Raw genomic sequence first — 24,347 nt, 5'->3', positions numbered from 1 at the left:
TGTTTACATATGTCAATTTGGCATTGACACTAATCAACATTCTAAAATGCTGGGATTCATTAATGTCTGAATGTTTGTATCTGTTTATAATGTTTTTTTTATATACTTTTTGTTTCCAGATCCTCTTCAGACTTTAAGGGTAGATGGAGTTAGGGAATATTGTATTGAATAAATATTTATAATACTGCCCCTTTAAAAGGCTGGAACTGCAGCACCTCCCCTTTCACACAGAGGATTATGTCATCATGGTTTCCCCCAGACTCTGGACAAATGATGCTGGGAGTCGCTCAGAGGGAGTTTTTTCTCCTATCGCTCTCTCCTGGCATTTGCTCTCTCCATTAGTGAGGTGACAGTGGCTGGGGGAACGGATACTCTGTCTCCATCTTTTCTCTCTCTCTCTCTCTCTCTCTCTCTCTCTCTCTCTTCCTCCTCAGCTAATTCTAACAGCAGGGATGTAGTCCTCTGTCTCTTTCAAACTTCAGCACCGGCTATGCTGTGAACTCCTTGGTGACCACTGCTGATTCTATTGGGACCTTTTTCTTCTCTTGCTCTTCACTGAGCTTGTTTGAGAGGATCTATACCTTAATGAGTTTGGAAGGGGAGGTGTTTGATTTCTCTCTATAACCCGGTGGAACTACGGGACCATGGCCATGAAGGAAACCATTCTGCCCATCAGCGAGGTGTCCGCCCCGGCCCCGCCCCCGACCCCAGAGGTGGTGGAGCTAAATGTGGGTGGCCAAGTGTACGTCACCAAGCGCTCTACCCTGGTCAGTGTGCCCGACACCACCCTGCACGCCATGTTCGCCCGGTGCCCACCGCGGGAGCTGCCGAGGGACAGCCGAGGTCGATTCTTCATCGACCGCGATGGCTTCCTGTTCCGTTACGTGCTGGACTTCCTGCGAGACCGCCAGCTGGTGCTGCCCGACCACTTTCCCGAGCGCGAGCGTCTGCAGCGGGAGGCTGAGCACTTCCAGCTGGGCGAGCTGCTGCGCCTCCTGGGGCCCCGCGTAGGTTCCAAGCAGGGCTCCATGAACGATGAGGGCTGCCACAGCGACATCGAGGAGAGCTCGCAAAGCAGCGAGTACCCCACAGGTCGAACCTCAACTTCCTCAGACAAGAGGTCAGGGTTCATCACCATCGGCTACAGGGGCTCCTACACTACAGTGCGAGACAACCAAGCCGACGCCAAGTTCCGACGAGTGGCACGGATCATGGTGTGCGGACGCATCGCCCTGGCCAAAGAGGTGTTTGGGGAAACACTGAACGAGAGCCGGGACCCCGACAGGCCGCCGGAGAAGTACACTTCGCGGTTTTACCTCAAGTTCACCTACCTGGAGCAGGCATTTGACCGGCTTTCTGAGGTGGGCTTTACAATGGTGGCGTGTAACTCCACGGGAACAGCCGCTTTTGTCAACCAGTACAGGGACGACAAAATCTGGAGCAGCTATACGGAGTACATCTTCTTCAGTAAGTGACTTCTCACCCATTCACTAACATACATATTGGATAGGTGGGTCCAACATGTTTTCTCAGGTTTTATAAGTATTGTGTAACATTTTTCTTTACATTTGGAAATATTGAACGAATTGCCTCTCTCTGTGGTTCAAAGTAATCCCATTACCAGCTTCATCACTTTCCTTGAGAATACCCTTCCTGTGTGGTCCAGCAATGATGGCCGCTGACCCCGGCAAACATGGATGCTAGAGTCAGCATGGGTTTGAATCCGGGCCCACTGCCCTTTGACTCACCCTTCCCCGTCTTTCAAACACTGTTCTATCTCTTCAATAAAGCTCATAAATTACGTAAAGAATGTGGGACTGCCCCACCCTCCCTGTTTCTCTCATCAGTTGGAAATGTTTTCCAAAACACAGCTGGTAGGTAAAAGAGAGAATAGATTAAAGGGAAAGGTGTGTGAGAGTAACATACAGTTTCATTGTAAGAAGAATGATTGAAGGACCAAATACTTCTTGAGGGCTGTAGATACAGTGCATTTGGAAAGTATTCAGACCCCTTGACTTTTTCCACATTTTGGTACGTTACAACCTTATTCTGAAATGGATTAAAAAGTTATTGTTTTCTCCTCATCAATCAACACACAATACCCCATGACAAAGCAAAAAATTTTTTTAGAAATTTCTGCAAATCTATTAGACAATTTAAACTGAAATATCACATTTACATAAGTATTCAGACCTTACAATCAGTACTTTTTTGAAGCGCCTTTGGCAGCAATTTGACAGCCTCAAGTCTTCTTAGGTATGACGTTACAAGCTTGGCACACCTGTATTTGGGGAGATTCTCCCATTCTTCTCTGCAAATCCCCTCAAGCTATGTCACGTTGGATGGGGAGCATGGCTGCATAGTTACTTTCAGGTCTCTCCAGGAATGTTTGATCGGGTTCAAGTCCTGGTTCTGGCTGGGCCACTCAATGACATTCAGAGACTTGTCCCGAAGCCACTCCTGCGTTGTCTTGGCTGTGTGCTTAGGGTCATTGTCCTGTTGGAAAGTGAATCTTTGCCCCAGTCTGAGGTCCTGAGAGCTCTGGAGCAGGTTTTCATCAAGGATCTCTCTGCACTTTGCTCCGTTCATCTTTCCCTTGATCCTGACTAGTTTCTCACTCCCTGCCACTGGAAAACATCCCCACAGTATGATGCTGCCACCACCACCATGCTTCACTATAGGGATGGTGCCAGGTTTCCTCCAGACATGATGCTTGGCATTCAGGCCAAAGAGTTCAATCTTGATTTCATTAGACCAGAGAATCTTGTTTCTCATGATCTGAGAGTCCTTTAGGTGCCTTTTGGCAAACTTCAAGCAGGCTGTCATGTGCCTTTTACTGAGGAGTGGCTTCTGTCTGGCCACTCAACCATAAAGGCATGATTGGGGGAGTGCTGCAGAGATGGTTGTCCTTCTGGAAGGTTCTCCCATCTCCACAGAGGAACTCTGGAGCTCTCTCAGAGTGACCATCGGGTTCATGGTCACCTCCCTGACTGCGGCCATCTCTTTGAAGAGTCTTGGTGGTTCCAAACTTTTCCATTTAAGAATTATGGAGGCGAATGTGTTCTTGGGGACCTACAATGCTGCAGAAATGTTTTGGTACCCTTCCCAAGATCTGTGCCTCGACACAATCCTGTCTCAGAGCTCTATGGACAATTCCTTCGACCTTATGGCTTGGTTTTTTGCTCTGACATGCACTGTCAACTGTGGGACCTTATATAGACAGGTGGGTGCCTTTCCAAATCATGTCCAATCAATTTAATTTACCACAGGTGGACTCCAATCAAGTCGTAGAAACATCTCAAGAATGATCAATGGAAACAGGATGCAAAGGGTCTGAATAGTTACAGTGCCTTGTAAAAGTATTCATCCCCCTTGGAGTTTTTCCTATTTTGTTGCATTACAACCTGTAATTTAAATTGATTTTTATTTAGATTTCATATAATGGACATAAACAAAATAGTCCAAGTTGGTGAAGTGAAATTTTAAAAAGTACTTGATTTAAAAAAATAAATAAAAAAACGGAAAAGTGGTGCATGCATATGTATTCACCCCCTTTGCTATGAAGCCCCTAAATATGATCTGGTGCAACCAATTACCTTCAGAAGTCACGTAATTAGTTAGATTGCACGCAGGTGGACTTTACTTAAGTGTCACATGATCTGTCACATGATCTCAGTGTGTATATACACCTGTTCTGAAATGCGCCAGAGTCTGCAACACCACTAAGCAAGGGGCACCACCAAGCAAGCGACACCATGAAGACCAAGGAGCTCTCCAAATAGGTCAGGGACAAAGTTGTGGAGAAGTACAAATCAGTGTTAGGTTATAAAACATATATGAAACTTTTAACATCCCACGGAACACCATTAAAGCCATTGTTAAAAAATTGAAAGAATATGGCACCACAACAAACCTGCCAAGAGAGGGCCGCCCACAAAACTCACAGACCAGGCAAGGAGGGCATTAATCAGAGAGGCAACAAAGAGACCAAAGATAACCCTGAAGGAGCTACAAAGCTCCACAGCGGACATTGGAGTATCTGTCCATAGGACCACTTTAAGCCGTACACTCCACAGAGCTGGACTTTACGGGCAGAGTGGCCAGAAAAAAAGCCATTGCATAAAGGAAAAAAATAAGCAAACATGTTTCGCGTTCGCCAAAAGGCATGAGGGAGACTACCCAACCATATGGAAGAAGGTACAAAGGTCAGATGAGACTAAAATTGAGCTTTTTGGCCATCAAGGAAAATGCTATGTCTGGTGTAAACCCAACACCTCTCATGACCCTGAAAACACCATCATGGTGGTGGCAGCATCATCATTATGTGGGGATGTTTTTCATCGGCAGGGACTGGGAAACTAGTCAGAATTGAAGGAATGATGGATGGTGCTAAATACAGGGAAATTCTTGAGGGAAACCTGTTTCAGTCTTCCAGAGATTTGAGACTGGGACAGAGGTTCACCTTCCAGCAGGACAATGACCCTAAGCATACTGCTAAAGGAACACTCGAGTGGTTTAAGGGGAAACATTTAAATGTCTTGGAATGGCCTAGTCAAAGCCCAGACCTCAATCCAGTTGAGAAACTGTGGTATGACTTAAAGATTGCTGTACACCATCAGAAACCATCCAACTTGAAGGAGCTGGAGCAGTTTTGCCTTGAAGAATGGGCAAAAATTCCAGTGGCTAGATGTGCCAAGCTTATAGAGACATACCCCAAGAGATTTGCAGCTGTAATTGCTGTAATTGTATTTTTTTGTCTTATTTCTTGTTTGTTTCACAAAACAAAATGTGTATCTTCAAAGTGGCATGTTGTGTAAATCAAGTGATACAAACCCCCCAAAAATCTATTTTAATTCCAGGATATAAGGCAACATAGGAAAAATGCGAAAGGGGTGAATACTTTCGTAAGCCACTCTATGTAAATAAGGTATTTTTGTTTTTAAATTTTTAATACATTTGCAAAAATGAATAAAAACCATTTTTTGATTTGTCATTATGGGGTATTTGGTGTAGATTGATGAGGGGGGAAAAAACTATTTAATACATTTTAGAATAAGACTAACGTAACAAAATATGGAAAAAGTCAACTGTAGATGGGGTTTTGGTATAGTGTGTCTGGGGGTGGAGTGTGAGGTGGGTCTGGTTTGTGAGGTGTGTCTCGTTTGTGAGGTGCGAGGTGTGTCTGATTTGTGAGGTGTGTCTGGTTTGTGAGGTGCGAGGTGTGTCTGGGGGTGAGGTGCGAGGTGTGTCTGGGGAATAGGGAATGAAATGGGGGGGAAACAACCAAGGAAGTGCAAAAGGTCAGGCAAATCTAAACAGATTGGAACAGTCCAATCAATACAAATAAATCATGACAAAGAGGGGTGTGTGTGTGTTTGTGTGTATGTGTGTGTCTTTGAGTCTGCGTCATGTGTGTTTCTATGCCTGCACAGGTGTTAATGAAGACAAAATGGCCAGTCTATATATTGACCGTATACAGTTCCAGACATTTTGTTCCCTGACTTGTCACCCTTTTTCACTCTCCCGGTCACATGTCCCTGCTGGTAACGAAGAATTCGGGGCTGAGTCCCTTTGGACGTGAAGGCTTTGACAGGAGAGAGGGTAGGCTTGAACAAGCACAGAATATATTTCAGTTTTATTAATACACCACCAAGATATTATTTGGATTCCTTTTTAAGCAATGGAGTCAGTACAAGATCAACAACATCTACAACAGAAAACATTTTTTTTATGGAGTAAAATACTTGAAATAGACCAATGGGGAATGAGTCCAAACCGGTGCTAACATTCAATAAAAAGATAGGCTTGTGAAAAGTAGCTCTATCATGCCAAGATATGGGAGAGAGGGCTCAGAGGCATCGTCTAAAAATCTTCCATGGGAGGTGTTTTATTTTGAAGATGCCAACATAACAGATGTAGAGTATGCGAGAACACTCCATTGGTGGGGGGCGACATATCTGACATATCAATGCATCTTACCCCACTCCCTGTGAAGGCACATGGTACTGTTTAACACCTTTGAAAGTGCTAGAGGGTGTGAATATGCAGGGGGGTAATGGATGGGGTGACGAAGCAAAAGTGCTGCGGTGACATCCGAGGAATTCGAGGTCAACGGTAGCCGCTGACAAATGCCTGTCTGGCTCAGAGGTTGAGGAGGCTATTTCGATTGGGTTATTTTCATCTAAACTTTTCCTCCTCCCGGTGGACGTGTTGGCATTGTTGTACATACTTCTCACTTCTCTCCGCTGAAGCTCATCCGTCTGTGTGATCCTGCTTGTGTCTTGCATAATTCATTAGCTTCTCTGCAACATGGAATTGTATTGATATTTATGAGGGATCAAGCTTTTATTCCTGTGCGATGTTGGAACATCACTGCCATAACAAGCAGATTTTTTCCCCCTGTTGAATACAGTATAAGCATTGAGCTGCTATTATTCTTAAAGATCAGCTAACTCCTCAACATGTGTTTTAATTACATTCTGCTGTTGTTCTAAAGATCATTTGATACGCTTTTCATGACAAGGAAACGCTAGATAAGCCTATAGGTACCATAATGGCATGTTACAGTATATTCAATTACAACAATACCATAATAAAAATGTATCATTTATATTATATTTATATTATATTAACCATGTCAATTTCTTTTGGAGCAGGCACATTGTTTGTTAGCACATTATGAATATACCGTATTTATGCTTCCAATGTATTCTATACTGCAATATCCAATTCAACACAGATATATAGTACATTTGGAAAGTATTCAGACCCCTTGACTTTTTCCAAATCTTCTTACGTTGCAGCCTTATTCTAAAATTGATTAAATAAAAAAATAAACTCATTCATCTACATATAATATGAACCCGAAAACAGGTTTTTTGAAATGTTTGCACATTAATTAAACAAAAAACCCTGAGATATCTTATTTACATAAGTATTCAGACTATTTTCTATGCCACTCAAAATTGAGATCAAGTGCATCCTGTTTCCATTATTCATTCTTGAGATGTTTCTGTAACTTGATTGGAGTCCACCTGTGGACTCATACACCTGTCTGTATGAGGTCCTACAGTTGACAGTGTATGTCAGAGCAACAACCAAGCCATGAGGTCGAAGGAATTGTCCGATTGGAATTGTCGGAATTGTCGGAATTGTCCGATCTGGGGAATGGTACCAAAACATTTGTGTAGAACTGAAGGTCACCAAGAACACAGTGGCCTCTATCATTCTTAAATGGAAGAAGTTTGGAACCACCAAGACTCTTCCTAAAGCTGGCCGCCCGACCAAACTGAGCAATCGGGGGAGAAGGGCCTTGGTCAGGGAAGTGACCAAGAACCTGATGGTCACTCTGACAGAGCTCTAGAGTTTCTCTGTGGAGATGGGGGAACCTTCCAGCAGGACAACCATCTCTGCAGCACTCCACCAATCAGGCCTTTATGGTAGTGGCCAGACGGAAGCCACTCCTCAGTAAAAGGCACATGACAGACCATGACAGCCCACTTGGAGTTTGCCAAAAGGCACATTAACCCTTGTGTAGTCTTAACATTCTGTATACTCCCCTTGTCTTAAGGGTAAAAAATGATCAGCCTTCACTAAACCCCTAAAATGAAGAGGAATTTGAATTTTAAACCCCAAATCTATTTTGCATGAAGAAACAACCTGTCATTCATCACAAACTTTGGGAATATCTGGGTTTTCCCTCTTCACAATGCAGAAATACTGCATTTAATTAGTGGACACCACTCATTTTTATTACAACACACCTGGCATTATTGTTTTCTTTACTAAAGTAGAGGTTTATTATCATTATTATTGCTAAAGGTACGGCATAGGTGTAAACATACATTTTATTAGCAAGAGATAGCACTTGTATAGACTAAGAAAGTAGCAGAAATGTGCAGAAAGTAGTTTTGAATGCATTTTATTGAAGGGAAACAATAACAGTCTTGAACATTTTTGGCAACATAGTGATATATTCCTATAAACTGTACAATGAGGAATTCAACTACAAATACAATTCTTCTCCCATTTTTTGAACCATTGCCCCTACCCACAAGGTGTATAAACAACAACAATAAATAAGAATAAGACAAAACAAAAGCATGAAGAACATAAATCAATCAACTCTAATTAGCACATGTAGGACAATATACAAGTGTGTGTGCATGGACTTTGCAGATGTATTTCTCACATGTGCAGCACATAGTACTTGTTTTACAGGCCTTCTTTGGGGGGCAGAATTGGAATCTCCTCCTCTTGCTTGCCCCAGCTGCAGCCTCAGGTGGATCAGGACAAGATTCAGCCCCCTGAACAGCTTTCACAAGTGCTGCAGAGGCTGCTGTGTGGGGGAGGCGCTCACTTTGAATGTGTGGGGTTACACGCGCCTTTCCCAGTTGTTCCAGGAATGCCCTCCTATTGTTCTGCTTATCAGGCATCCAGGTAGGGTTGAGCTTGTTCCATATCATAAAGGCATTCAATGAGGACACATCAATGATGTTATGGAAGATGACCAGGGGCCAGCAGGCAGTCATCCTCCTGCAGCTGTAAGTTCCAAACACATGGTCCAGGTTGTCCACACCTCCTTTGTTGTGGTTTTAGTCCTCACGATCACTGATCTCAGCTGTTTTGAGCAGTGTGCTCAGGAGGACCACATTCTTGTTCCTCTTTGGGAGGTAAGAAACTAGAGTGGTGGTGGGAGTGAAGACAAACTTTGATGAGATGACCTCTCTCCATCTTGTTGTGAGGAGTGCAGGGGGGAGCTCAGGCTTATTATTTCTAACTCTGCCAACCATGGTGATCTTCATCTTCAGGAGCTGCTGGCTGAGTTCAATCAGTAGCACACATAATCTCAATTTCTCATTGTGTGTGTGTGTGTGTGTGTGTGTGTGTGTGTGTGTGTGTGTGTGTGTGTGTGTGTGTGTGTGTGTGTGTGTGTGTGTGTGTGTGTGTCTTTGTGTTTTTTGTGGTGTGTAAATGTTTTTATAACTGCTGTGTCAAAAATGACTCTAAGACAATCTTTGTACCCTGGTGGTATACAGCTTTCATGGAAATATGAACAAAGGCGATGTTTCACTTTTTCTAATGTTGGGGCCACTCTAGGAAAGTCATCAAATTTAAAGTTGATAAAATATCATTTAGGGAGTTTTCTCTGCTGTTAAACATAGTAGCAAGTCATTTTTGACCCTTAAGACAACACAAGGGTTAAGACTCTCAGACAATGAGAAACAAGATTCTCTGATCTGATGAAAACAAGATTGAACTATTTGGCCTGAATGCCAAGCTTCATGTCTGGAGGAAACCTGGCAGCATCCCTACGGTGAACCATGGTAGTGGCAGCATCATGCTGTGGGGATGTTTTCCAGCGGCAGGGACTGGGAGATTAGGTAGGATTGATGGAAAGATGAACAACAGAGAGATCCTTGATGAAAACCTGCTCTAGAGCGCTCAGGACCTCAGACTGGGGCGAATCTTCACCTTCCAATAGGACGACGACCCTAACTAAACAGCCAAGACAACGCAGAAGTGGCTTCGGGACAGGTCTCTGAATGTCCTTGAGTGTTCCAGCCAGAGCCTGGACTTGAACCCAAGCTAATATCTCTGGAGAGACTTGAAAATAGCTGTGCAGCGACACTCCCCATCCAACCTGACAGAGCTTGAGAGGATCTGCAGAGAAGAATGGGAAAAACTCCCCAAATACAGGTGTGCCAAGCTTGTAGCATTATACCCAAGAAGACTTGAGGCTGTAAACACTGGCAAAGGTTCTTCAACAAAGTACTGAGTAAAGGGTCTGAATACTTTGCCAACATTTCTAAAAACCTGTTTTTAAGTCGTCATTATGGGGTGTGTGTAGATTGATGAGAGGGGAAAAACAATTTAATCCATTTTAGAATAAGGCTGTAACATAAGAAAACATGGAAAAGGTCAAGGAGTCTGAATACTTTCCTAATGCACTGTATTAGCTCTAACCTTGCTCTGTATAGATAATTTATGGAAAAGGTGGCAATAGGTCAATTTCCAGCTTGACATTTAATGGCAAGAAAAAGTCTAAAAAGACAAGAGAGACAATATTGTCTAAGACATATACTGAGCATACAAAACATTAAGAACACCTTCCTAATATTGAGTTGCACCCAACACTTTTGCCATCAGAACAGCCTCAATTCATTGGGGCAATGACTTTACAAGGTGTTGAAAGCATCCCACAGGGATGCTGGCCCATGTTGACAACAATGTTTCCACAGTTGTGTCAAGTTGGCTGGATGTCCTTTGGGTGGTGGACCACTCGTGATACACACTTGAAATTGTTGAGTGTGAAAAACCCAGCAGCGTTGCAGTTCTTGACACAAACCAGTGTGCCGGGCACCTACTACCGTATCCTGTTCAAAGGCATTTAAATATTTTGTCTTGCCCATTCACCCTTTGAATGGCACACATACACAATCCATGTCTCAATTGTCTCAAGGCTTAAAAATCCTTCTGTAACCTGTCTCGTCCCCTTCATCTACTCTGATTGGAGTGGATTTAACGAGTGACATCAATAAGGGATCATAGCTTTCACCTGGTCAGTCTATGTGGAAAGACAGGTGTTCTTAATGTTTTGTACACTAAACGTAAAATTAAACTAGGAAGCATTGACCATGATGTCGAACAGCTCAATTTAACCATGTTAAAGAGATACTGCGAGATTCTGTCAACCTAGCCTCTAGTTTACCCCACCGTACCTGTAGACGTCCATTCGCTAACACTAGTCAGCATTGCCTTGTGTAACTACCTCTACCTTCCTTCATACTGCACCCAGAGACATACAAATAGTATCCAAGAGTTCATATGAGTCTAGGTAAGTAGAAAAGCTTAATTGCCAGAATATCGCAGTATCGCTTTAAAAGATTTACATTTTCCAAACCATTAAGTTTAGCATTTACCAGACGTGAAAGCATTTAATGAGAAAGCTTTTTCCGTCACTGAATCATCCATCCCAACTCAGGCATTATAGACTTGTAACCTTTATTCTTGAACCAGACTGCAACACCTTACCATGCCCCTTACCATGCCCCTCACCATGCCCCTTACCATGCCCCTCACCATGCACCTTACCATGCCCCTTACCATGTCCCTCACCATGCACCTTACCATGCTACCATGCCCCTTACCATGCACCTTACCATGCACCTTACCATGCCCCTTACCATGTCCCTCACCATGCACCTTACCATGCACCTTACCATGCACCTTACCATGCACCTTACCATGCCCCTTACCATGCCCCTTACCATGTCCCTCACCATGCACCTTACCATGTCCCTCACCATGCACCTTACCATGCACCTTACCATGCACCTTACCATGCACCTTACCATGCACCTTACCATGTCCCTCACCATGCACCTTACCATGTCCCTCACCATGCACCTTACCATGCACCTCACCATGCCCCTTACCATGCACCTTACCATGCCCCTTACCATGCCCCTTACCATGCACCTCACCATGCCCCTTACCATGCCCCTTACCATGCACCTCACCATGCCCCTTACCATGCCCCTTACCATGCACCTCACCATGCCCCTTACCATGCACCTTACCATGCCCCTTACCATGCCCCTTACCATGCACCTTACCATGCCCCTTCCCATGCCCCCTACCATGCCCCGTACCATGCCCCTTACCATGTCCCTCACCATGCACCTTACCATGCACCTTACCATGCCCCTTACCATGCCCCTCACCATGCCCCTTACCATGCCCCTCACCATGCCCCTCACCATGCCCCTTACCATGCCCCTCACCATGCACCTTACCATGCCCCTTACCATGCCCCTCACCATGCCCCTCACCATGCCCCTCACCATGCACCTTACCATGCCCCTTACCATGCCCCTCACCATGCCCCTCACCATGCCCCTCACCATGCCCCTTACCATGCCCCTCACCATGCCCCTTACCATGCCCCTCACCATGCCCCTTACCATGCCCCTTACCATGTCCATTTCCATGCACCTTACCATGCCCCTTACCATGCCCCTTACCATGTCCCTCACCATGCCCCTCTCCATGCCCCTTACCATGTCCCTCACCATGCCCCTCACCATGCCCCTTACCATGCCCCTCACCATGCACCTTACCATGCCCCTTACCATGTCCATTTCCATGCACCTTACCATGCCCCTTACCATGCCCCTTACCATGTCCCTCACCATGCATTAATACATTATACATGCTGTCATGGTTTAGCAATTTCACTATTTGTTTCTCAGACCAAAAATATTGATTGCCAATGTATCTGGTCCGAAGAAGGTCAATAGACAGAAACGTTGGCAATAAACTAGAATACATATGTGAAATTGTGCAATATTTTGTGTGCAGTATTGCAATATTTGTGCCATATTGTTTTCTTTTGAATCATGTTCCATGCTCCAGCATAATGTAAACCTATTCTTGACATTGTATTCTTAGATAAAACCCATAGACTTTTCAAGAGCTTGGTTCTATCTGCATTTTTGTCAACATTTAGCAATTGACATAGCCTCGTTCTGTTCTATGTTCTCTACCTATAAAGTACTCTAAATACCCCAATTGATGTTATTAAGGTCAAAAGAATAATGGATAAAAATAGCTGACACCATTCAAACCAATGAGGGTTTGGAATTTTAAAGACAATTATCTTAGGATCATCTTTTTGCAGACAGAACCTTCTAGTCTAGCTCTAGTTTAGTTGGTTGTAGATTTTTCTCATACACTAGCTGGTATCTCACAGAGATCTTGCAGCTACGAATACACACACACGCGCACACACGCGCACACACGCACACTTTTGCTCAACAAATCATCATGTTCAATTACTTCTAAGGAGGTAAACATCTTTGCCAGGGACATACAGGGAGTGAAAACCCCTAGTCGGTCCCTATCACAGCCCATTGTTATCTACAGCCCTACATATGCTGCACACTGCGAACAGTTCTCAAATCTGTTCTCAAATCTGTTCTCAAATCTGTTCTCAAATATGTACTGCACATTAGGCCTATGTTCTTCAGCTATATTGATGCCCTACATTTGATCATTGATATGTCTTCAACACATTTCTTTTCAATACAGTTTGGGTGGTTAGAGTTATTGTTTGATTCATAGTCCTCAAGAGTCTGCTAGCAAAGTTCCAACAAGAAGAAAAAATGATTCCCTCACATCAGAGATGCATTGTCAGGAGAAATGACGCACCAGATGTTTTCAGACCTTAAACATGTTGAGATAAGCCAACGTTCCAGGCCATCTGTTGATTCAGCTATATGTTCCATCCCCAAATGAATGGAAAAAATAAGCACCACATATCTCCAGATTTTATTTGGTGCATAGCTGCATCTACACTATTGATGGTGTGGGACGTGGGTTCATCATGATGGTGTGGGATCTGGGTTCATCATGATGGTGTGGGACGTGGGTTCATCATGATGGTGTGGGACCTGGATTCATCATGATGGTGTGGGACCTGGGTTCATCATGATGGTGTGGGACCTGGGTTCATCATGATGGTGTGGGACGTGGGTTCATCATGATGGTGTGGGACGTGGGTTCATCTTGATGGCGTGGGACCTGGGTTCATCATGATGGTGTGGGACGTGGGTTCATCATGATGGTGTGGGACGTGAGTTCATCATGATGGTGTGGGATGTGGGTTCATCATGATGGTGTGGGACCTGGGTTCATCATGATGGTGTGGGACGTGGGTTCATCATGATGGTGTGGGATGTGGGTTCATCATGATGGTGTGGAACCTGGGTTCATCATGATGGTGTGGGACGTGGGTTCATCATGATGGTGTGGGATGTGGGTTCATCATGATGGTGTGGAACCTGGGTTCATCATGATGGTGTGGGACGTGAGTTCATCATGATGGTGTGGGACGTGGGTTCATCATGATGGTGTGGGACGTGGGTTCATCATGATGGTGTGGGACGTGGGTTCATCATGATGGTGTGGGACCTGGGTTCATCATGATGGTGTGGGATGTGGGTTCATCATGATGGTGTGGGACCTGGGTTCATCATGATGGTGTGGGACCTGGGTTCATCATGATGGTGTGGGACCTGGGTTCATCATGATGGTGTGGGACCTGGGTTCATCATGATGGTGTGGGATGTGGGTTCATCATGATGGTGTGGGACGTGGGTTCATCATGATGGTGTGGGACGTGGGTTCATCATGATGGTGTGGGGGACGTGGGTTCATCATGATGGTGTGGGACGTGGGTTCATCATGATGGTGTGGGACGTGGGTTCATCATGATGGTGTGGGACGTGGGTTCATCATGATGGTGTGGGACGTGGGTTCATCATGATGGTGTGGGACCTGGGTTCATCATGATGGTGTGGGACCTGGGTTCATCATGATGGTGTGGGACCTGGGTTCATCATGATGGTGTGGGACCTGGGTTCATCATGATGGTGTGGGACCTGGGTTCATCATGATGGTGTGGGACCTGGGTTCATCATGATGGTGTGGGACCTGGGTTCATCATGATGGTGTGGGACCTGGGTTCATCATGATGGTGTGGGACCTGGGTTCATCATGATGGTGTGGGACCTGGGTTCATCATGATGGTGTGGGACCTGGGTTCATCATGATGGTGTGGGACCTGGGTTCATCATGATGGTGTGGGACGTGGATTCATCATGGCAGCAGACTACTTTTGGGGTCTAAAAGCATCTTACAAACTGTGATTTCGGACTGTTATGTCGATTTAAGACAAACGGAAAACCAAAATGTTAATCTATGGCCTTATGGTCTGAGTTGATTAGCATTTTGCAGAGCGCATCCTAGAACTGTCGTGACACAGTACGATTTGCAAGCAGATTTCATTATGATACTCATTTTTTTTCTGCCAAGCCAAGCAAAACGCCAACAAACACCGACCTAGAGGCATGACAGAGAAGGTTGTTTTATGCAGTGACATTCTTCAACATAACCGTTATTGATTGAGAGGGTAATCGTTTAAATGTCACAGATGCAACCCTGGGACAATGACAAATGTGGTGGGACTCCCGGCACGACTGGCCAAATGATGGATTTGGTCTCAGGTCAGGTGACGGGCGGGCAGGCCACCGGGTGCGAAGTTGGCTTTCTCTTCCGTTTGCTCACTCCCTAAACTTCACACCATTTCCCCCGCTCATCAACATTGCGAAGTGAATGATGCATTCTCCTAAGCGTTGAATGAGATTATATGGCCGTCTTCTGTAGATAACAAACCTACAGGGTTTTTCCTTTGTGTGGCAATGTGGTTTCTCAATTAAATAAGGCATGCAATCCCTTTCATTAATTTAGATAAGCATTCAGGGTAGGCTCTGAGACAGGTAGTTGATTCTCCATGCAAAACAAATAATCCCAATTCCCAACAGCTCAATTGCTTAGCTATTGTTGTCCTTTGGAATTGTCCTTGAAAGAGAGAAGGAGAACAATAGGATCGTTTATACCATGGAATTGAGAGAGAGAGAACAACAGGAGAGTTTTCTACCATGGTATTGAGAGAGAGAGAGAGAGAGAGAGAGAGAGAGAGAGAGAGAGAGAGAGAGAGAGAGAGAGAGAGAGAGAGAGAGAGAGAGAGAACAATAGGAGAGTTTATACCATGGTACTGAGAGCGAGAGAACAATAGGAGAGTTTATACCATGGTATTGATAGCGAGAGAACAATAGGAGAGTTTATACCATGGTACTGAGAGCGAGAGAACAATAGGAGAGTTTATACCATGGTACTGAGAGCGAGAGAACAATAGGAGAGTTTATACCATGGTACTGAGAGCGAGAGAACAATAGGAGAGTTTATACCATGGTACTGAGAGCGAGAGAACAATAGGAGAGTTTATACCATGGTACTGAGAGCGAGAGAACAATAGGAGAGTTTATACCATGGTACTGAGAGCGAGAGAACAATAGGAGAGTTTATACCATGGTACTGAGAGCGAGAGAACAATAGGAGAGTTTATACCATGGTACTGAGAGCGAGAGAACAATAGGAGAGTTTATACCATGGTACTGAGAGCGAGAGAACAATAGGAGAGTTTATACCATGGTACTGAGAGCGAGAGAACAATAGGAGAGTTTATACCATGGTACTGAGAGCGAGAGAACAATAGGAGAGTTTATACCATGGTATTGATAGCGAGAGAACAATAGGAGAGTTTATACCATGGTACTGAGAGCGAGAGAACAATAGGAGAGTTTATACCATGGTACTGAGAGCGAGAGAACAATAGGAGAGTTTATACCATGGTACTGAGAGCGAGAGAACAATAGGAGAGTTTATACCATGGTATTGAGAGCGAGAGAACAATAGGAGAGTTTATACCATGGTACTGAGAGCGAGAGAACAATAGGAGAGTTTATACCATGGTACTGAGAGCGAGAGAACAATAGGAGAGTTTATACCATGGTACTGAGAGCGAGAGACAATAGGAGAGTTTATACCATGGTACTGAGAGCGAGAGAACAATAGGAGAGTTTATACCATGGTATTGATAGCGAGAGAACAATAGGAGAGTTTATACCATGGTACTGAGAGCGAGAGAACAATAGGAGAGTTTATACCATGGTACTGAGAGCGAGAGAACAATAGGAGAGTTTATACCATGGTACTGAGAGCGAGAGAACAATAGGAGAGTTTATACCATGGTACTGAGAGCGAGAGAACAATAGGAGAGTTTATACTATGGTACTGAGAGCGAGAGAACAATAGGAGAGTTTATACCATGGTACTGAGAGCGAGAGAACAATAGGAGAGTTTATACCATGGTACTGAGAGCGAGAGAACAATAGGAGAGTTTATACCATGGTACTGAGAGCGAGAGAACAATAGGAGAGTTTATACCATGGTACTGAGAGCGAGAGAACAATAGGAGAGTTTATACCATGGTACTGAGAGCGAGAGAACAATAGGAGAGTTTATACCATGGTACTGAGAGCGAGAGAACAATAGGAGAGTTTATACCATGGTACTGAGAGCGAGAGAACAATATGAGAGTTTATACCATGGTATTGATAGCGAGAGAACAATAGGAGAGTTTATACCATGGTACTGAGAGTGAGAGAACAATAGGAGAGTTTATACCATGGTATTGACAGAGAGAGAACAATAATGGCCACATCCCTCAGCTGCATACCAAAACAAGTGTCGGAGCTGCCATTTTGCTGAAAAACGAAATACCAAATTCTAACTTTAAGCGCTGGAGATTTTTATCAAGCAAATGCCAGTCGACTACGGTGGTCTTTATCCGCCTAAGTCTCATTAATTAGGCAGAAAGCTGTCCGATAACACGCCTGAAAGATAATGACGGTGGCGGCAGCCACTTTGCCTGTCGTTTAAGTCCAGATAGACACCAGGAACTGAAGTAGTCATAACCAAGTAGTAGAGTCATTGTGGACTCTACTGGACCATGAAAATGGACACAGATGGGAATGTTCCGTGTGCAAGATTAGGAGAGAGAAGCATGAGTGAACACAATATGTTTACACCATTTCCATGTGCATTATTCTAGGACATTGTTTTGCCCCCAGAGAGAATACTAGCTTGTGAGGCCATCTGCTCCTCCAGAATTCCACTACAATACAGGTTGTGAGCCTGTGCTTGAACACATTAGTGCTTAGTGCTTTCATTGGAATTGGATGTTTACTAGCAGGATTTGAACTTGTTTCGATAGCCATTGCTACTGCAGAGTACATGTGCACATTGATTTACAGATTACAGGCGGCTTCAGTCTTTAATCTGTGTAACATAAATGTTGGACCATAGTGCTTAAAAAGTCAACTGCCACCTACCTGTCTGTGAACACCTTGCTGAGAATGTATTGCAAGTGAAATTCAAATTCTCAAATAGGAGGATAAAACCATCCCTCTCTTCCCCAATACACCAGTCTTCACTGACAGACATGTATTCAATATAATGTCTATAGTGCTGAAGTATAGAAACAACCTGTATGTTGTTCCCGAAGGCTTGGCCATGCTCCTGCTCTGCTTCTGTTTAGGCTAAAGCCATTTCCCCATGGCCATCACCGCTACAGAATCTTCATCTGTTTTTTTTATTCCATCCACTTCCTTTCTTTCCCCAACTCACCCGCTGAGAGATAGGAAGACCTGCATTTCAATTATAGATTGGTATCACACTCAACTCCTTCTTTTCTCAAATCCCTTTTCACTTGACAAAGGCTAAAACCTGCTCCATTTTTTTCAGTCTCTCGATGAGGCCTCTGCTTTCCATTCTGATACTTTACCTCTATTCAATGAATTAGTAAGGTGGCCTGAACGTTCTGACCATCTTTAAATCATTATATCTCTATTTTTGTGTTCTTTATTCCTGCTATCTACAATTGTTTCATGTCATATTCCTTTATTTCAACCATTACGCAAATGTAATTACTGTAATATACACTGCTCAAAAAAATAAAGGGAACACTTAAACAACACATCCTAGATCTGATTGAAATAAATAATCTTATTAAATACTTTTTTCTTTACATAGTTGAATGTGCTGACAACAAAATCACACAAAAATAATCAATGGAAATCCAATTTATCAACCCATGGAGGTCTGGATTTGGAGTCACACTCAAAATTAAAGTGGAAAACCACACTACAGGCTGATCCAACTTTGATGTAATGTCCTTAAATCAAGTCAAAATGAGGCTCAGTAGTGTGTGTGGCCTCCACGTGCCTGTATGACCTCCCTACAATGCCTGGGCATGCTCCTGATGAGGTGGCGGATGGTCTCCTGAGGGATCTCCTCCCAGACCTGGACTAAAGCATCCGCCAACTCCTGGACAGTCTGTGGTGCAACGTGACGTTGGTGGATGGAGTGAGACATGATGTCCCAGATGTGCTCAATTGGATTCAGGTCTGGGGAACGGGCGGGCCAGTCCATAGCATCAATGCCTTCCTCACGCAGGAACTACTGACACACTCCAGCCACATGAGGTCTAGCATTGTCTTGCATTAGGAGGAACCCAGGGCCAACCGCACCAGCATATGGTCTCACAAGGGGTCTGAGGATCTCATCTCGGTACCTAATGGCAGTCAGGCTACCTCTGGCGAGCACATGGAGGGCTGCGCGGCCCCCCAAAGAAATGCCACCCCACACCATGACTGACCCACCGCTAAACCGGTCCTGCTGGAGGATGTTGCAGGCAGCAGAACGTTCCAGACGGCGTCTCCAGACTCTGTCACGTCTGTCACGTTCTCAGTGTGAACCTGCTTTCATCTGTGAAGAGCACAGGGCGCCAGTGGCGAATTTGCCAATCTTGGTGTTCTCTGGCAAATGCCAAACGTCCTGCACGGTGTTGGGCTGTAAGCACAACCCCCACCTGTGGACGTCGGGCCCTCATACCACCCTCATGGAGTCTGTTTCTGACTGTTTGAGCAGACACATGCACATTTGTGGCCTGCTGGAGGTCATTTTGCAGGGCTCTGGCAGTGCTCCTCCTTGCACAAAGGCGGAGGTAGCGGTCCTGCTGCTGGGTTGTTGCCCTCCTACGGCCTCCTCCACGTCTCCTGATGTACTGGCCTGTCTCCTGGTAGCGCCTCCATGCTCTGGACACTACGCTGACAGACACAGCAAACCTTCTTGCCACAGCTCGCATTGATGTGCCATCCTGGATGAGCTACACTACCTGAGCCACTTGTGTGGGTTGTAGACTCCGTCTCATGCTACCACTAGAGTGAAAGCACCGCCAGCATTCAAAAGTGACCAAAACGTCAGCCAGGAAGCATAGGAACTGAGAAGTGGTCTGTGGTCACCACCTGCTGAACCACTCCTTTATTGGGGGTGTCTTGCTTATTGCCTATAATTTCCACCTGTTGTCTATTCCATTTGCACAACAGCATGTGAAATTTATTGTCAATCAGTGTTGCTTCCTAAGTGGACAGTTTGATTTCACAGAAGTGTGATTGACTTGGAGTTACATTGTGTTGTTTAAGTGTTCCCTTTATTTTTTTGAGCAGTGTATTATCCACCATATTTCTTTCAAAACCTTCGCTTCATCCCAAATCTCAAACGCAATGTTTTATTTATTTTAACCGATATTTTACCCTTAGTTGACTGAGAACCCATTCTCATTTACAGCAACGACCTAGGGAATAGTTACTGGGGAGAAGAGGGAGATGAATAAGCCAATTGGAAGCTGGGGATGATTAGGTGGCCATGATGGTATGAGGACATTGGGAATTTAGCCAGTGGTTAACGCTCTTACTCTTACGATAAGTGCCATGGGGTCTTTAGTGACCAAAGAAAGTCAGGACACCCGTTTAACTTCCCATCTGAAAGACAGCACCCTACACAGGGCAATGTCCCCAATCACTGCCCTGGGACATTGTGATATATTTTTTTGACCTGAGGAAAGAGTGCCTCCTACTGGCCCTCCAACACTACTTCCAGCAGCATCCAGGGACCGACCAAGATCGAACCCTGCTTACCTTCAGAGTCAAGCCAGCAGTGGGCTGCAGGGGTGTATGCTGCTGGTCAGTGTTGAATAGGGAATTGCATTCAAATTATGTGCTTTTCCTTTTTCACTTCACTATTTGCTTGAGAGATTATTATTTGTATTTATTTTTTACATCTCTCAGGATGGCCAACTGTTGTTATGAGAGCATTCAGCTAATCTTTCCTACCTTCTTATTAAGATTCACCACTGGCTTTTCAACATAATTGCACCTTTCATTCTTAGCACACATCTACAAGTACTGTAATTTGCCTCCATTTCTTGGCTGTGCACTCAATGAAGCGTTATCGGGAGCACTTATATAATGATTTGTTCAACACTTGATTAGATAATAAATGTCTTGCTTAGCCATTGGGGTGCTTTCTCGCATATCTCACTTGTCACCGAGGCTATTTTTGGATACGGTGTCCATTTGTAGAAGCTGGTCTGAAAGGTTTTTAAAGTGTCAAGTGCTTCTTAACCAAGGAATCATGCTGTCATTATATGCAAATCAAGTATTATATGCATTACATTCAAATCAAGAATGACATTTTAAAGTGGAAATTACAAACTTTAGAAGACTTTTTATACCTAGAATATACTACAAGTTTGTATTTCCCACTGTGCAGTAAAATTCTCAGCAACAAAAGAGATCAAATTAAGATCCTACATCTGTACTATGAATCACTGACTTGTATTTTATTGTACTTATGTGATTATCAAACCTTTCACCAACCTTTTATCTACCTTTGGCCCATAATTAGCTGAGTCAGTGCTGTTCCTCAAAGTTACAAAACAAATTGGCCTACCATTTTCTTTTTAGGTCCTTTACATTCTCAATGTCCCAATGTCATCGGAGAAGGGCGGTGGCATCAGTTGTCCTATTTCAATACTGACTGATACCCACCTGGTTAGCATGTCCCCACTGTCCCCAGGGCTCAATGATTATCGTGCAGCCCTGACAAAGACTCTCCCAGAGAATCGATCTGAAACACGAAGACTCAGCAGGGAGTTACATGGGAGAGCTATAGGGAACAAGACCCTTTATTGGGAGGGTTGAGATTGGACTCAGTTCAATAGTAGATCGCCAGTTTGTCCTTGGATGTGAATCTCGGACACATTGTTTTAGGTGTAGTTTTGTACGTATTGCTGTAACACTGTTCCGATTGACATGACAGCTGTCATTTCCTATTAAGATAACCCTATGTCCTAAAGCATAAGACTAAATAAACAGTTGAATAATTATTTTCATTGGTTATGGTAGTGTTATAAGGTTTTACAATGTGTTATGCAAGCTTTACCAAGGTGTTGTATTACCTTACTGACAGTGTTAGGAAAGCCATATGCAAACATATCAAGCGTTACAGAAGTAGCTAAAACGTGTCAGTTGGCCCAAAATATTATTCTTATGGCTGAGTTTTATCAAACCTGCTATAGAAATATCTATGCAGCTTTGATTACATGCACTATATTTTATTTTACACTTCAGTCATTTAGCAGATGCTCTTATCCAGAGGTGAATTCAACTACAGTAGCCAGTAGGTAAAACAATCACTTAATAAAAACTTTAATTAATCAAAGTAGCCGCTATCCACTAACACTACTGCCTTTGCACATACTATTCTTATTCAGTAAACTGGAAGCATCTACCGTAGAGTGGTCTACTTGCTATTAATTACAGTACCCCAAACCATTCTGCAATTTTATTTGAGTTATTTGAAGGTATGTTAACACTCTATGTTCCTGATTTAATACTGAAATGCGGTTTTGATTGAACAGCATCCCTAAGCCTTATCGAGATAGACTACCATCTGCTTCAGAGAGTGTGCCAAGATCCTTCAAGAACCATCCCACACAAAAGCCCATTGATGACTGCTTGGATGTACAGTAATGGAGGCTTTCTCTTAGCGAGGTAGTAAACCTTGATTTCTCTATTTACCTGAACTCCACTTGTCCCTATTGAAAAGCGAGGACGGCACATTTTCTGAAGGGATAATTTTGTCTGTCACCCAAATGGCTTCCTATTCCCTATATAGTGGACTACTTTTGACAGGGGCCCTATGGGCTACACATAGGGAATAGGATACCATTTCTGACGAAGCCTTTGTCGAACAAGATGGAAGAAGTGAAGAAGAACTCAAGGGGAGGGCCTTACTCCTCGTATGACATGCTATTCATCTAATGGAGTTGCATTTTCTCCTCTGATGTACTGGCTCTGTAACTCTACTGACCTTCTATTAGCTTGACTTTAGTTGTCTAAGCATTGAGAGTAAGTTATTTATGCTCTATTTTCAAATCAGATGGGAGACAGTGAGACAGAACATTCTTTGCTTTTTTAAAGGTCCAGGGAACATTCTACATCGACTGACCCTCTCTGCAGTCTATTGTATTATTTTCCCATTGGTACCAGTGAGAGTAGAGAAAGACGGTAAAACCAAATCTGGCAACGATTCGATTCAACTTAAAAAATTGCTGAGAGAGAGAGAGAGATTAACCAAGTGGCATAGGCTATAGTTGAGCAGATAGGATTGTAGGATTTCCACATATGGGCAGGGTTGGGTAGGTTACTTTATAAACGTAATCCGTTACAGTTACTAGTTACCTGTCCAAAATTGTAATCAGTAACGTAACTTTTGGATTACCCAAATTCAGTAACGTAATCTGATTACATTCCATTGCTTTTAGATTACAACCACAATATGTAAGGCGCAAAAAGTGAAATGAGAGATCAGCAGTGTGATTCACATTAATGCACTATGTAGATATCAATAATAAGTGATATTCATGTCACCGTAGACTAAACCACTGCTGTCATTCTTACCTCTAAGTGTTTATTCAAGTTGGATAATCTTTGGATGCACCATTGGAAGACATAGCTTGGACTGTAGCCTACAAAAGCCTATTCCTGCTCTGCGATCCATCAAACACATTTGGTGTGTCATAGTGGTCTCAGACTCGCTCAGGTGGAACAAACTTAAACTTGCGCCTTTTTTGCATGCTGATTTGAATGTCATTGAGAAAACAGAGAAGTGTCCCCAAAACAAATCTGAATTTAAAAGTAATCCTCGAAGTAATCATCTAGTTTTTAAAAAGTATCTGTAATCTGATTACAATATATTTGCTGGTAATGTAACGGATTACAGTTACCATTTTTTTTGCATTCCCTTACATGTAACGGATTACATGTAATCCGATTTTTTGGGAGCATTTTATAAACGCATTTCATGCAGTTCTATGTCATTTACATGGCAGAAGACTGTCACAACTTCCACCGAAGTCAGCTCCTTTCCTTGTTCGGGCGGCGTTCGGCGATCGACGTCACCGGCTTTCTAGCCGCCACCGATCTATGTTTCTTTTTCTATGTGTTTTGTCTTGATTGTACACACCTGGTTTCCATTACGTTATAATTTATTCCCTATTTAACCCTCTGGTTCCCACATGGTTTTGTGCGTGTTTGTTCTTTGTTAAGTGGTCTCTCTTTTGTGTCGAGCTGGATTGTTTTCCCTGTATGGAATTAGTTTGTGATTTATTTAGAGTAAAGTACGTTTTTACTCAGTTCTGTGTCCTGCGCCTGACCCCGTCCTACCCGCTGCACACAGACACTTGACACATATATCCATTTGTTTTGTCTTGTTCCATTACACACCTGGTTTTCATTCCATAATCACTGCATATATTTAGTCCTCTGTTCCCCTCCATGTCTTTGTGTGTAATTGTTTCTTGTTATGTGGATATTGTCAGGCGCTATACTTTTGCTATGTTCCGTGTTTTTGGCACGTTATTGTTCTTATGTGCTGTCATTTTTGGACCGGAATTAAAGTGCGCCTGTTTACTACACTCTGCTCTCCTGCACCTGACTTCGCCTCCTGTACACACCCCTAACAAAGACATTAGCTGA

At 43.7% G+C, this 24,347-nt stretch overlaps 1 protein-coding gene across 1 annotated transcript in view; it reads left to right on the top strand.

Moving 5' to 3' along the window:
• Positions 1-204: 204 nt before the first annotated feature.
• The window catches only part of LOC115170205 (BTB/POZ domain-containing protein KCTD8), a 34,766-nt gene continuing 10,623 nt past the window's right edge, over positions 205-24,347 (top strand). Inside the window, exon 1 of the mRNA XM_029726599.1 lies at positions 205-1,467. Within this exon, the coding sequence (XP_029582459.1) occupies positions 645-1,467 (823 nt within the window). The 5' untranslated portion in view covers positions 205-644. The remainder of the gene's footprint in view (positions 1,468-24,347) is intronic.

Source organism: Salmo trutta, chromosome 3 (genome assembly GCF_901001165.1).
Source record: "Salmo trutta chromosome 3, fSalTru1.1, whole genome shotgun sequence".
In the NCBI taxonomy this organism is placed as follows: Eukaryota; Metazoa; Chordata; class Actinopteri; order Salmoniformes; family Salmonidae; genus Salmo; species Salmo trutta.
This window is presented reverse-complemented; position numbering and strand designations above follow the sequence as displayed.